Source organism: Pristiophorus japonicus, chromosome 15, assembly GCF_044704955.1.
Source record: "Pristiophorus japonicus isolate sPriJap1 chromosome 15, sPriJap1.hap1, whole genome shotgun sequence".
In the NCBI taxonomy this organism is placed as follows: domain Eukaryota; kingdom Metazoa; phylum Chordata; class Chondrichthyes; family Pristiophoridae; genus Pristiophorus; species Pristiophorus japonicus.
Window position 1 is genome coordinate 55,427,839 of NC_091991.1, and position 13,062 is coordinate 55,440,900.

General features: G+C 44.6%; 1 protein-coding gene across 2 annotated transcripts in view; it reads right to left on the minus strand.

Moving 5' to 3' along the window:
- Positions 1 to 3,631: 3,631 nt before the first annotated feature.
- Positions 3,632 to 13,062, minus strand: part of itfg2 (integrin alpha FG-GAP repeat containing 2) — a 355,330-nt gene continuing 345,899 nt past the window's right edge. Inside the window, exon 2 of one of the 2 annotated variants that reach the window (XM_070900457.1) lies at positions 3,632 to 5,709. In XM_070900457.1, the coding sequence (XP_070756558.1) occupies positions 3,684 to 5,504 (1,821 nt within the window). In that variant the 5' untranslated portion in view covers positions 5,505 to 5,709 and the 3' untranslated portion in view covers positions 3,632 to 3,683. The remainder of the gene's footprint in view (positions 5,710 to 13,062) is intronic. The other variant, XM_070900459.1, reaches the window with a different exon arrangement.

Genomic DNA, 13,062 nt, shown 5'->3' on the forward strand with positions numbered 1-13,062 from the left:
TCTGCAAAGCCGAGATGTCCCAAATCACTGGAACATGGTCCATTTTTTGGGGCCTTAGCCACCTAATGGAAATTCTAGCCATAGAGTATTTTGAGCGGAAAGGACACCCTTAGGACAGCTTTTCTGCAGAGTTAAGCAGAGTTAAATAGAGTATAAGTAGTGAGTCATGTACTTCTTTTGTATTGAGTAACTATAAAGTATAAGTGGTGAGTCTTGTACTTTTTCTGTATCGAAGAATTATAGAGTATAAGTAGTGAGTCTTGTACTTTTCCTGTATTAAACGAACATTAACGATATTGTCATTTGTCTAGTGTGTAATTTGGTATTTAACTCAAGAACCGTCGCAGGCAACTACTAGTCACACAACTAGTGAAATTGCCGCTTGCGCAACAGCTGTCTCTGATTTCAGTTTTGGGGCTGTGGTGTGGAATGAGAAATTGATGTAATGCTGGGTGCAGAGCAACCAGGATGTGGCCTGGAAATCATTGGAACCGAAGTCTGATGAGGCAGTCATCGACCGTCCTTGCAGAAGGCTGATTGAGTGCCTGCCTCGTCCGTCGCTGCTGTTGCCGCTCCTGTTCCTCCTTCTCGTCCTCCTGCTCCTGAGGTGGTGGAGCTATGCTGATGGCAATGGTTGCGCCCTCATGATGGCCAAAAGGGATACCAGCCGAGTATTGGAGGACTCCTTCCGAACGGTCAAGACAGCGGAACCGATGCTTCAGCACTCTGAAGTGCTGCTCAATGCTCAATGATGTTCCTGGTGGCGGCATGGCTCTCATTTTATGAGTGCTGAGCAGGAGTATGAGGGTTGTGGCCTCAATGACAATCATGAATCATTATGAGCCAGAACACTCCTTCAACTGCAAATCACTCAAATCAGTCAAAACGCCTGTCTGCCTATGTGAAGTTAAGAAGGAAACGTTATTGGCCGACTAAAAGTAAACCGGATGCTGGCGCCTTTAAATAGCGTTCCGCCAGCTGACAACTGACTGAAACCCAATTGCTGAAGCTTTCATTGTCAGCACCAGGTGCACAACCAGGGGGCAAGGGTCAATTTTTGTTCTGGGGCGCTACTGGGGTGCTGTGCATGGCGATGACATCAGCTTCGCTGGATGCAGCAGAGTGGGGTGCAACGCGTTACCGCCACAGCAAAGCTCTCGCCGAATTTAGTGGGAGGCGCTGTTCTCGCCGCTCCCGGTCGCAAACTCGAGGGGTGCTAACAGGAGGCACAAAGTAGCCCAATTTCTTCCTCATAGAATCATACAGCACAGAAGGAGGCCAATCGCCCGTAGTGCCTGTGCCAAATAATCCCACTCGCCTGCTATTTCCCCATAGCCCTGCAGTTTTTTTCCCTTCAAATATTTATCCAGTCCAATTTTGAATGTTACTATTGAATCTGCTTTGAATCCCTTTTATGCAGTGCATTCAGTAATGCCAATTCTCACAAATTAATCACGAGACACACGATATTTAATGAAAATTTACTCCAACTCGCAAAGGGTGCTGGTAACGGAGGTTGTGAGGCTGTGTTTGCAGTAGCGAAGCTTTGTAATGCTAGCTCTATAAAATTTCCAGCATCTGTTGACGGTAAGCTCCCTAATATGAAATGAGCTTATACATTCTCAACTCAGTTCCTAGTGACGGGGTCTCTGAGCACAAAATTACCTTTTCCTGGGCACTCTTACACAGAGTAAGAATAGCAGCATTAGGAAATGGGAAATGGTGCACGAGCACGTAGGAAATAGGTAAATTGGTGTTACTTTCTATCTGGGCTGTGCTATATCTGATCTGGAAATACTACATACTGAGAGGCTGATTTTTATCCCCAGGAACCGGTAGCATGATTGAAATAGCACACAGCAGTCCCATTCTTATTAATATCTGGATCTCTGCCATTATGCTGCGGCCATTGAAACGGGCAACTCCAGCACCCACAGGAAACAGCTGAGAGCCTCACTAACCCATGCAAATCGGAGTTCTATGGCGCCAGTATAGGCCCAATGCAATTTTGAAGTATCAGTGAGTGGAGTGTGTGCCATGCACACTATGCCCATTGATGCTTGGTGTAGGGCAGCCTAACCAGTTGTACTCAAAGGATCACTGCAGACTGTTCAAAAAGAGGTTTATAAATGGCTTTTCTTGGGCCAGGAGAAGCATGAATTCTCCACTAGTTCCAAAACTTTCGACACACTCCGATGCCCAACCCTCCCACCCCGGGTCCGTCCCCCAGGATTGCCTGCCCACCTCCTTTTAACTTGCCTGCACCAGTTGGGCTCCGCCAGGGAGACGCTAGATTTTCTGCCTGTCCTAATGGCGAGCTGCTCCAAGCAGCTTGCTGATGGAATGCTAATGGGGCCTGACCATGAAAATGGTTCAGGCCTCTGACCACTTTCATTGGGTTGCTGGTGGGCTCACTCGACCCACCTCCTACTCAATGGAAACAGCCACATGAAAATATAGCCCTGACCCTTGGTGGAACTTGTTGAGTCAACCTCCTTCCTTCTATGGTTCATAGCAACACGCTTCGAATAAACTGTTCACAACAAAGTTGAGTATAGGGAACAGACTTTATTCATACAGCATTGGTGATCAGTACGAGGGTACATCAGGTTTCTCTCTCTCTCTCTCCAGCTACCTTACTAGCCCTGAAAAATCCTCCTTATATATCCTAGTAGATTACTTCAAAAGTACATTTCACAAATAAGTAGACCTTTGGAATTCTCACCCATCTAACTTCCTCATGATTATCTACCTCATGATTTAGCTGTCTCGGGCCCTTCCGACAGACAGCTTATTTTATTCAAATTGTAACAGGCATCCGTTTTATACTATGGTTAATTGGTCCCTCTCCTTATATGTATTAAACTAATCACTAAAGTTATACATTAATCACTCATGATCAGTGTTGTTACAGTCACGTAATTCCTTGCAAATGACAAGAAGACATCTGAAGCAGAACATAATTCACTCCCTCTCGCTCATAGGCAGGTTACTGTTCCATCTCTCCTGTTATCACTAGGAACCCTGCTGGTCCATGACCAGTTATAGTTATAGAGTTCAGTTTGATTATTAACTCTCCAACATGTCCAACAACACTAGTGAGCATATATTTTTTAACTGTTACAGGGCTCAGGTAAGTTTTTCCAAATAGTCTTTTCTACTAAAGAATCAAACTCAAGGACATTCTGACCAACATCTATGTGACCTGTTTGAAGCAGTACAAATCCGATAATAGTGGTATGATTTTCACCACTCCCTATCCCACTTAACACAGAACCAGTCCATTACAGATCCAAGTAGCTTACTGGTATTTGAATATTGTTCTGCCATCCCATTAGTTTACAAATTGGTACTCGACTAGGTTTAGTTGATAACTCCAAAAGAGCTGTAGTTCACAGCCACTTAAACTGCACTGCAGTTAGTTCATGATGAGCATGATGAAGTATGAGGGATAGTTTTATTTCTGTGTGTAATCTTAATTCATTGATTTGGCATACTATTTGGCAAAAAAATTAAAAATGTAGTGTAAAAAATGTGTTTGATTGCAGTGTGAGCCCAGCTTAGTAACAAAATATGATCTGTAGACTGACTGTGCTGCCAACCCTCTGCTTTGAAGTTAGACATGTGTTTTTTGTTTTAGCTCCTCACTGCCCTGTAGATCTGATCTTTGACAGAGCTTTGCATTAAGGTCGGATAACGTTTCTCTCTAAATTTTCACCAACTTCCTTATCTCTGAGGGTGTGGCCTTGTTTCAGGGCTTTAGATCTTTCTTCAACTGCTTTGTATGGCTTTCCATATAGAGAAGGAACTGTTTTATGTTGGACTTTCTTATAAAGCTGGTCTTCTTGTGTTGGTGAATTACTATTTACACTGTGCATGGTATTCTCTTCCAATCTGTGCACAAACCAGTTCTTTACGGCTGAAGTAACTCTGGCTTCCTGGAGCCATTTTGGATTCTGAATTACCTCAGTGGACTCAGATACCAATGTAATGTCAGCTAACCCATCAAACTCTTTCCCTGTATTGACTCTCTTTTTGCTGTCCATTATATTTTGTATTCGTTTACTCGCCAATTTTGGGACAATGTTTTGAAGATCTTTGTCCAGTTCTGTCTCCTGTTCCTGCATCTTTGCTCGGATCGCCTTGGATTCCTTTGACTTTCTTGAAAGCCATTCATTAAATGGCAGTCTGTGTATGAGTTGTCTCCCTCTTCTGCAATTGCCATTGTCCAGTTTCTTGATCTGAGATGCTTTGCCCAAACTTGGTGAATTTCTTTCTAACACTTTAAAAGATGTTGAGTTTGAAAGTGCTTTTTCTTTAATGTCTTGATGCACTAATTTAATCTTCTGCACTTTCTTGCTGTTTGATTTCTGGGACACTTGGCTGCCATGCTCTGAATCTTTAACAAGTGTTGCCAGCATCTTGCATGAACTCACCACTTGATCTTTAGATAAAACAAAAGATGGTTTTGAAGACATGGTCCCAGTTTTGTACTTCCCTGTACCTAGAATAAGGGCTCTTTTCTTGTTCACCTCCAACTTTTCTTCAGTTATTTGTTTTTCGATCTTTAGGGTTTTAACTGGGCTTTGGCTAACAGATTTTCTGATTCCATTTATTACAGGAGATGATGTCTTTGCGTTCTGACCATTTTCATCTGCACTGAGTGAAATTGAACAGTCGTTAACTGTCATATTCTTCTGTGTTCTGTTTTTGCTTTTTTTCTTCAGCCACATTTTTACCTTTTCTTCAGATTCATTTTGCCTCTTTTGCTGATCAATTTCTTGCCTTTTACGTTCTGCTCTTTCCAGGCATCTCTGCTTCCTCTTTGCTTTTCTCTCTTTCTTTAGTAACACATTCTTTTGACAAATCCACCCCCTTACAACATTATTGTTTGAGTTTTCCAGGTGACTGTCAATTGGCACCAAATTTCTCTTCCTCTGAATGTCTCCACTCTGCTGTTTACTCTGGGTTCTCATTTTCATTTTTATTTTCCATTTTTGAATGTGCCGAATAGACACATTTTCAGTTGGGGCTGGATTGGAACGGAGAATTCGTAGACCGAATGGCTTCAGCACAGCAATGATTAATCTGGGCTTTTCAAAGTTCTTTTCATTAACTTGTAATGTTTCACTTTTGTTTGCTATGTGTTTTCTTCCTTTTTTAACTATATTAACCTTTATTGGACACGGTGGATTTTGAGAGCATGTGCTTTCAGCTTCTTCAAAGTCTTCGCTCTTCCCACATTGAGATACTTCAACATTATCAATGGTTATTGCTCTGGGGAGACCTTTAGGGTTTATGGAAATCAAATTATTTGTCTGAAACCTACCAGGCTTCTTATAAGATGTTCTTTTAGGTAGTTGCCTTGGGTCTATGACCACTTTATCGGACGACTTTTCTTCTGTATTGATGAGTAACTTTTGCGTTCTTCTCCCTTTGGTGTTCTCCACGCTTTTGTCATTTACTTTCACTCCAATTTTATTCCCATTCTTTATCTTGGCCATTTGCTTGTATAGTTAAACCTTCTTCTCTAGAAGCATCAGTTCTTTAGGTTCTGCTGAAGCACTCCTGGTTGAGTTCATATTTTGGCTCAGCAGTAATCGGACTCACAGGGGAATAACTGCTTCTTGCTAATAGCATTTTAATTGGATTCAACAATAAATTCATTCCTCAATGTACAATGCTCCGAGAAAATCAGTGTGATGAAACCTACAAATTAACCACAATACAGGATTAAGCCATTGGGAAATTCACATAATTGCTCCAATTGGTAATTACAGTGTTATATAATCTTATAATGTTGTAATTTATAGTTTTAATGCAGCACAAGATCAAACATTTTGGAAAGTTTCTGGAATAACTTATTATCTTCATAAATGTAAAATCCATTTAAAGCACTTTGTATGAGTTAAAGCTTGTATATTATAATATACTGACTGTGTTAATCTACTGATGATTTCCAGAAAATATACTCAATTATTTGCAGTGATTACATCGCAATCTTTAAACCTTCAGTGAGAATATAATCATGTGCCAAGTACGACTGTGTATTCTGGCTCAATAGAAAGAGAAACTAAAGTAAGAATATTGCCTCATCAGCTACAGAATGTACTTCATAACAACAGAGATAAAAATTAAAACCACAAATGATGGAAATCTGAAATAAAAACAGAAAATACTGGAAATACACAGCAGGTTAATGAGCATCTCGAAAAGAAAGGCTGGTTAACATCTCTGATTTTGTTCGAACTTATGTGAAAGCTGGCTTTACCAATACAGTGAAGCAGAACTATCCTGCTCCCAAAATGTTAAAATAAGCATAAAACCAAAGAAACTTAATAAGGGAGAATTAGTAGGGTTGGTTGCATGGAACATGAGTTTGAGACAATCACAGCCCACCTCCTAATAGACGAAATTTCTTTGCACAAAAACTGATAATGTTAATACTGAACTACAGAGCAAAGCTCACTCTACACCAAAAGTAATTCATTGCATGAAGCACTTTGAGATGTTTCAATGTGAAAAGGTGCTATATAAATACCAGTATTACTGTTCATTGATGTTCTTAATTGTAGGGACACTGGAGATAAGGCACATTGCTGGACAGAGAGCAAGGAGATTTACTTTCCATCCAACCCAAAGTAGATCTGACCTGGGAGTGCTTGAGTGTTGTCAAATTGAAGCTATACTCTGCATTTAATCCATGTTATATCTTAGCTGGGAGGGCTGGATATTAATACTGTCAAATCAGAAAAGCATTCTGTTATGTCTATAGTGTACTTATGAATGACTCCACAAGGCAATATGTTGTACTTGAACTGTAGTGACCTCGATCCTTTATTCCAAATTGCAGAGTGTTGTGCAAGCATGGTGTGCAGCCTTTTATACAGGGCCTTGCCACCAGGGCAGGAAACCCCCAGTCTCCTCCAGGTGCACTCTCTAGTGGTGCCAGCCTGTATGTACACGGTGTGAACCTTATTGATAGTACATCAGGTAAACAAGTCTCCATCTTATACAATCTCAGAGTGACTACACAGAGAGTTCATCCATAGTCTGCATATACAACATTACTCTCCCCCAAGTCCTTTGTGCAAATTATCTTTGCACTATGTGCTCTGGCTTAGCTCTCTCCAGACTTAAGTGCCAATAGCCCTTGCACATTGGCTGTGCTTTGGCTTGCCCCTCTCCCTGTTAACCCCCAAGTCCTTTTGCCACAACGTTGGGTAGTGGTTATCAAATTGGATGGTTCGATGAGGCGGTGGAGGTCCCAGTGGGTCCTGGGTGTGATCCGTGTGTGTGTCCATGGCTGCATACATCCATTTCGTGCCCCCGCCACCCCCTCCCCCCCCCCCATTAGCTGGCCTGTTACATTAACATACAGGATCAGATGCAGTGCAAGTACAAAGGAAGAAAAAACATTTTTTCAGTTTGTATCATCGCAACTAGATTCCATGACTTACATTTGTTACGTTTTATGGTCGTGTACCAGGATTGGGTAGATTGCATTCATGGTTTAGTCATGGTCAGTATTGAGGTAGCAGTGCAGGTATGCGAGGATGCTAGTTCCAGAGCAACCGGACGGGGTCCTAGTCATCTGATGGCGGTGTTAGCGGGGTGGGCTTGGTTCGCTCACCGAGCCAGGACTCAGGGCCTTTGCTGTTGCCTAGTGGTGGGCAGAGCCACAGATGTGTGTGGCCTCCCTGTCCTCCTTTGAGGGCTGCAGACGCTTCTGCCTGCTCTCTCACGGTGTTGGGAACCTGGCTGTTCCAGGTCCCATTTGGGGAACGCGTTGGTTCTGACCTTTTGCTCCTAGCCATGGCCGAGATAGCGACTGGGTCTGGTGGCTGCACTGTCTCCACCCAGGTGGTGGGCAACGATGGCCGAATGCGCATATTGGCACCATTTTCGTTTCCAGGTCCGTGGCGAATGGTGCCATCGGGTGCCTGCAGCGTGGGATAGACCTGGGGCAGGGTATCGGGCTCCGTGCCTTTACCCTCCTGAATTCGCTCGCTTGCTGCTCGAGGGGACACTTTATTCCAGACATCTCGCAACAACATTTGGTTCTTTGCATTAGGACTGATACCGACATCTCGCAACATTTTGTTCTTTATATTAGGACTGGTACCGACATCTCGCAACAAGATTCTGTTTTTTACAGTACCAACATCTCACAACAACATTCTGTTCACAATCTTAATCGGTTCGTTACATTGATTGCCATGCATACAATGTCTCTTTAAGTTCAGTTGGTTGCAGGTATCCTTTAAGAGAACCCTGCTGGCTTTACCCCAATCAGATCCTTTGTTGGACCCCATGTGTTGGTCCCTCAGCGTTGCACCTCGTGATGTTGCCACGGCCATCTTTCTTTTCAGCCACGCTGCTCCTCGCTGCAGCAGAAACGCCATCTTGCCTCAGTGCTCGAGGTCGATTGCTTTGATCCTTCTCTCCCACAATTAAGTCACAAATGCTGGAAGGATACCTGTGATTTCGATCTTCCTCCCCAGGAGTCCTGCCACTGGAGCCGGGAAGGTATTTTTAGATCATTCTGGTTGGATCATTGTCACGCAGTCGTGATGGATGGTCTGTGCCTCAGGTGCTGTGCTGGTCTGTTCTCTGGTGCCTGGCCCATGCGAAGGTGAGGTTTTGATCTGCCTCTGAGCATGGGGGACATCGATTGCTGGAGTGAAGAGGTCTTCCCATTTCCACTGGATCTTCCCCATCCACCTTCTTCCGAGTACCTGCAACAATCCACAGAGGTAACTCATGCACTACGCCATTATGAATTACACTTACATCCGCACTACCAAGGTCTGGGATTGGCTCCTTGGTGTAGGTGCACAACTTTTCCTGTACTGGAACCAGCTCGGGTCGTTTTTCATTCCACAGCCTCACGAAGGCATCCTGGCTCATCACTGACTGGCTCACTCCCGTGTCCACTTCCATGAAGACTGGAAAGCCGTTTATCTCAACTTCCATCTTCACTGGAGGATAATCGGGGGTGCAGGTATACATAGAAACATAGAAAATAGGTGCAGGAGTAGGCCATTCGGCCCTTCGAGCCTGCACCACCATTCAATAAGATCATGGCTGATCATTCCCTCAGTACCCCTTTCCTGCTTTCTCTCCATATCCCTTTAGCCATAAGGGCCATATCTAATTCCCTCTTGAATATATCCAATGAAGTGGCATCAACAACTCTCTGCGGTAGGGACTTCCACAGGTTAACAACTCTCTGAGTGAAGAAGTTTCTCCTCATCTCAGTTCTAAATGGCTTACCTCTTATCCTAAGACTGTGCCCCTGGTTCTGGACTTCCCCAACATCGGGAATTCTTCCCGCATCTAACCTGTCCGGTCCCGGGAATTAATTTGGTGAACCTTCGCTGCACTCTCTCAATAGCAAGAATGTCCTTCCTCACATTAGGAGACCAAAACTGAACACAATATTCCAGGTGAAGCCTCACCAAGGCCCTGTACAACTGCAGTAAGACCTCCTGCTCCTATACTCAAATCCCCGAGCTATGAAGGCCAACATGCGATTTGCCGCCTTCACTGCCTGCTGTAGCTGCATGCCAACTTTCAATGACTGATGAACCATGACACCCAGGTCTCGTTGCACCACCCCTTTTCCTAATCTGCAGCCATTCAGATAATATTCTGCCTTCGTGTTTTTGCCACCAAAGTGGATAATCTCACATTAATCCACATTATACTGCATCTGCCATGCATTTGCCCACTCACCTAACCTGTCCAAATCAGTCTGCAGCCTCTTAGCGTCCCTCTCACAGCTCACACCACCACCCAGTTTAGTGTCATCTGCAAACTTGGAGATATTACACTCAATTCCTTCATCTAAATCATTAATATATATTGTAAATAGCTGGGGACCCAGCACTGAGCCCTGCGACACCCCACTAGTCACTGCCTGCCATTCTGAAAAGGACCCGTTTATCCTGACTCTCTGCTTCCTGTCTGCCAATCAGTTCTCTATCCACGTCAGTACATTACCCCCAATACCATGTGCTTTAATTTGGCACACCAATCTCTTGTGTGGGACCTTGTCAAAAGCCTTTTGAAAGTCCAAATACACCACATCCACTGGTTCTCCCTTGTCTACTCTACTAGTTACATCCTCAAAAAATTCCAGAAGATTTGTCAAGCATGATTTCCCCTTCATAAATCCATGCTGACTTGGACCGATCCTATCACTGCTTTCCAAATGCGCTGCTATTTCATCTTTAATAATTGATTCCAACATTTTCCCCACTACTGATGTCAGGCTAACCAGTCTATAATTACCTGTTTTCTCTCTCCCTCCTTTTTTAAAAAGTGATGTTACATTAGCTACCCTCCAGTCCATAGGAACTGATCCAGAGTTGATAGACTGTTGGAAAATGATCACCAATGCATCCACTATTTCTATGCCCACTTCCTTAAGCACACTGTGATGCAAACTATCAGGCCCTGGGGATTTATCAGCCTTCAATCCCATCAATTTCCCTAACACAATTTCCCACCTAATAAGGATCCTTCTGTTCCTCCTTCTCACTGGACCCTCGGTCCCCTATTACTTCCGGAAGGTTATTTGTGTCTTCCTTCATGAAGACAGTATGAAAAGTACTTGTTCAACTGATCTGCCATTTCTTTGTTCCTCATTATAAATTCACCTGAATCTGACTGCAAGGGACCTACGTTTGTCTTCACTAATCTTTTTCTCTTCACATATCTATAGAAGCTTTTGCAGTCAGTTTTTATGTTCCCGGCAAGCTTCCTCTGATACTCTATTTTCCCCCTCCACTGCTGAGTTCCATACACTCCTTCTTGGGGCTGAGCTGCCTCTCTGGCCAAATCATCATACTCCCCGCTGGATTCAAAGTTATCTATTGACTCCTCTGCTAGACGGTGAGTCGTATTTCTTTTACACATGCGTTGGAGGCGGCCCTTTGTGTTACAGGCTTTGCATACGTACTCTGCAAACTGACACTGGTGAGCCCTATGGTTTCCTCCGCAACGCCAGCATGGTGCTACTCGATTAGCACCCCTGGGCAGACTCTGAGTTCTGGAACCCTGAGGTCTGTGCTCTCTGCCCTGGGCAGAACAACATTCTACAGTCTTGCCTGTGAAAGGCACCATTCTGTGTACAGTACTTGCTGGGTTTGAGTCCACAGGCTGAATGATTTGCTTGGTGCTGCAGGTCGAGGTCATGAACGTCTGACTGATGCTGATGGCTTTCTGCAGGTTGACTTCTGCAAAGTCTTTTAGTGTGCCAAAGGTAGCCATGATCGCGGGAAAGTCCTTATTCTTGTCGCCAGTTATTGTGTCTATAGTGTACTTATGAATGACTCCACAAGGCCTCTGGAAAGGGATGATTGGCAGGGAAGGGGTAGGGAAAACCAACTCCAATGGTATTCGCCTCCTGGCAAAATGCTCAGAACATGGTCTTGCCATAACCAACATCTTGTTTCATCAAAAAGACAAGTACAAAGCCTCCTGGCAACACTTTTGCTCCAGGCACTGGCATCTGTTGGACTACATTGCGAGGGACCGCAAGGAAGTCCACATCACTCGCGCCATGACAGGAGCTGACTGACCACCGTCTAATCCGCTCTGTTATCTCCATCAACATAGCCTCAAAATGGCGGGGGCAACAAAAATGCTGCCTCAAAAAGATCAACGCTGAAGCACTCAAAGACCCTACAAAGAAAGTCCTACTCAGTCAATGCCTTACAGCCAACCTGACGAACTCCAATGAACCGGAGCCACAGAGCGCCCATTGTGCCTGGTCTGCCATCAAGTCAACCATAATTAGCACCTGCAAAAAGATTCTTGGTCACTCTACCAGAAAACATCAAGACTGGTTCGATAAGAATGACGAGGAGAATGACCAGGAGATCCAGGAGCTAATAAAATGCAAACGCAAGGCATTTCTGAATTGGAAACAACTCCATAACTCGAGTGAAAGAAAGCAGACCTACAGACAACTGAAGGCCGAGGTCCGACAAAAAAAATGTGATCTCAAGAGCAAATGGTGGGTGGAAAAAGCACAGGTGATCTAGCATCTAGCCGACAATCACAACGTCCACCTATGGCCCAAGCACTCAAGGTCCTATTCCACTGAGAGCCAAAAACGGAGAGGTACTCATCAAGGACAGAGAGACAAACAGCGCCCCTGGAAGGAGCACTTTGAGGATCTCCTCAACCAAGACTCTGGGCTAGAACCTCCACTTTTGTGCTTATTGCCCAAAAATGCCGTTATTTCTGGTGTGGGCATTAAAAATGAGGTTTCAGATTGCTGGCTTCTCGCCCATTCTCAAAACACCTAGTTTCCATTTTTGAAAATTGCCGTTATCGCGAGGGATATCAAATGGGCAGTAGCGTTAAATTTTGTTGACCTTCTGCTGTAAAGTGTGGCCGTCCTTAGCAACGGCATGGCAACGCTCGATTCCCGTGATTCAGGAGGTCAAGGGTCATCATGACATGCGCAGAAGAGGAGACAGAGAGAGAGGGAGCTCAGAGGGACTGAAAGCGTGTGTGGGTGTGGTGTGTGCTTGTCTGGCTGTTGTGGGAGGAACGACGGAGATTCACCAGTAGCAAAAAGCCTACTAAGCACCAAGAACATAGTTGGCACCGAGTTTTTGTCCAACAAATAAGATATAACATGGAAGGGATGGAGGAGGCCCTGGAGCTGGTAGCCAGGAACATTGGTGGCAGAGGGCTCCCAGTGGTCCCGGAGCGCCGTACTGCACCCCAAGGTGCCGCACCCCCATTGGTAGCCACACATGAGAGCCAGCAGCAACATCTTGCTTCTGGCTCGGAGCACGCTCCCACTTCAGGACTGTCCTCTCCCGTAATCGTCCAAGCAGTGCCTCGACCATCACCGACCGCACCCCCCCCACCCCCCCCAAATGAAGCATTGCCTGAGGACCTCCTCGGCCAAGCAGCTTGGAATCAGGAGGGGAAGGGAAAGGGGTAGAGGTGGGGAGGAGAAGCGGGGATGGGGGGAAGGATTGGTTTGTACAGAAATACTGATGATTTCAAACTAATGTTCAGGTTAAATGTTTTTTA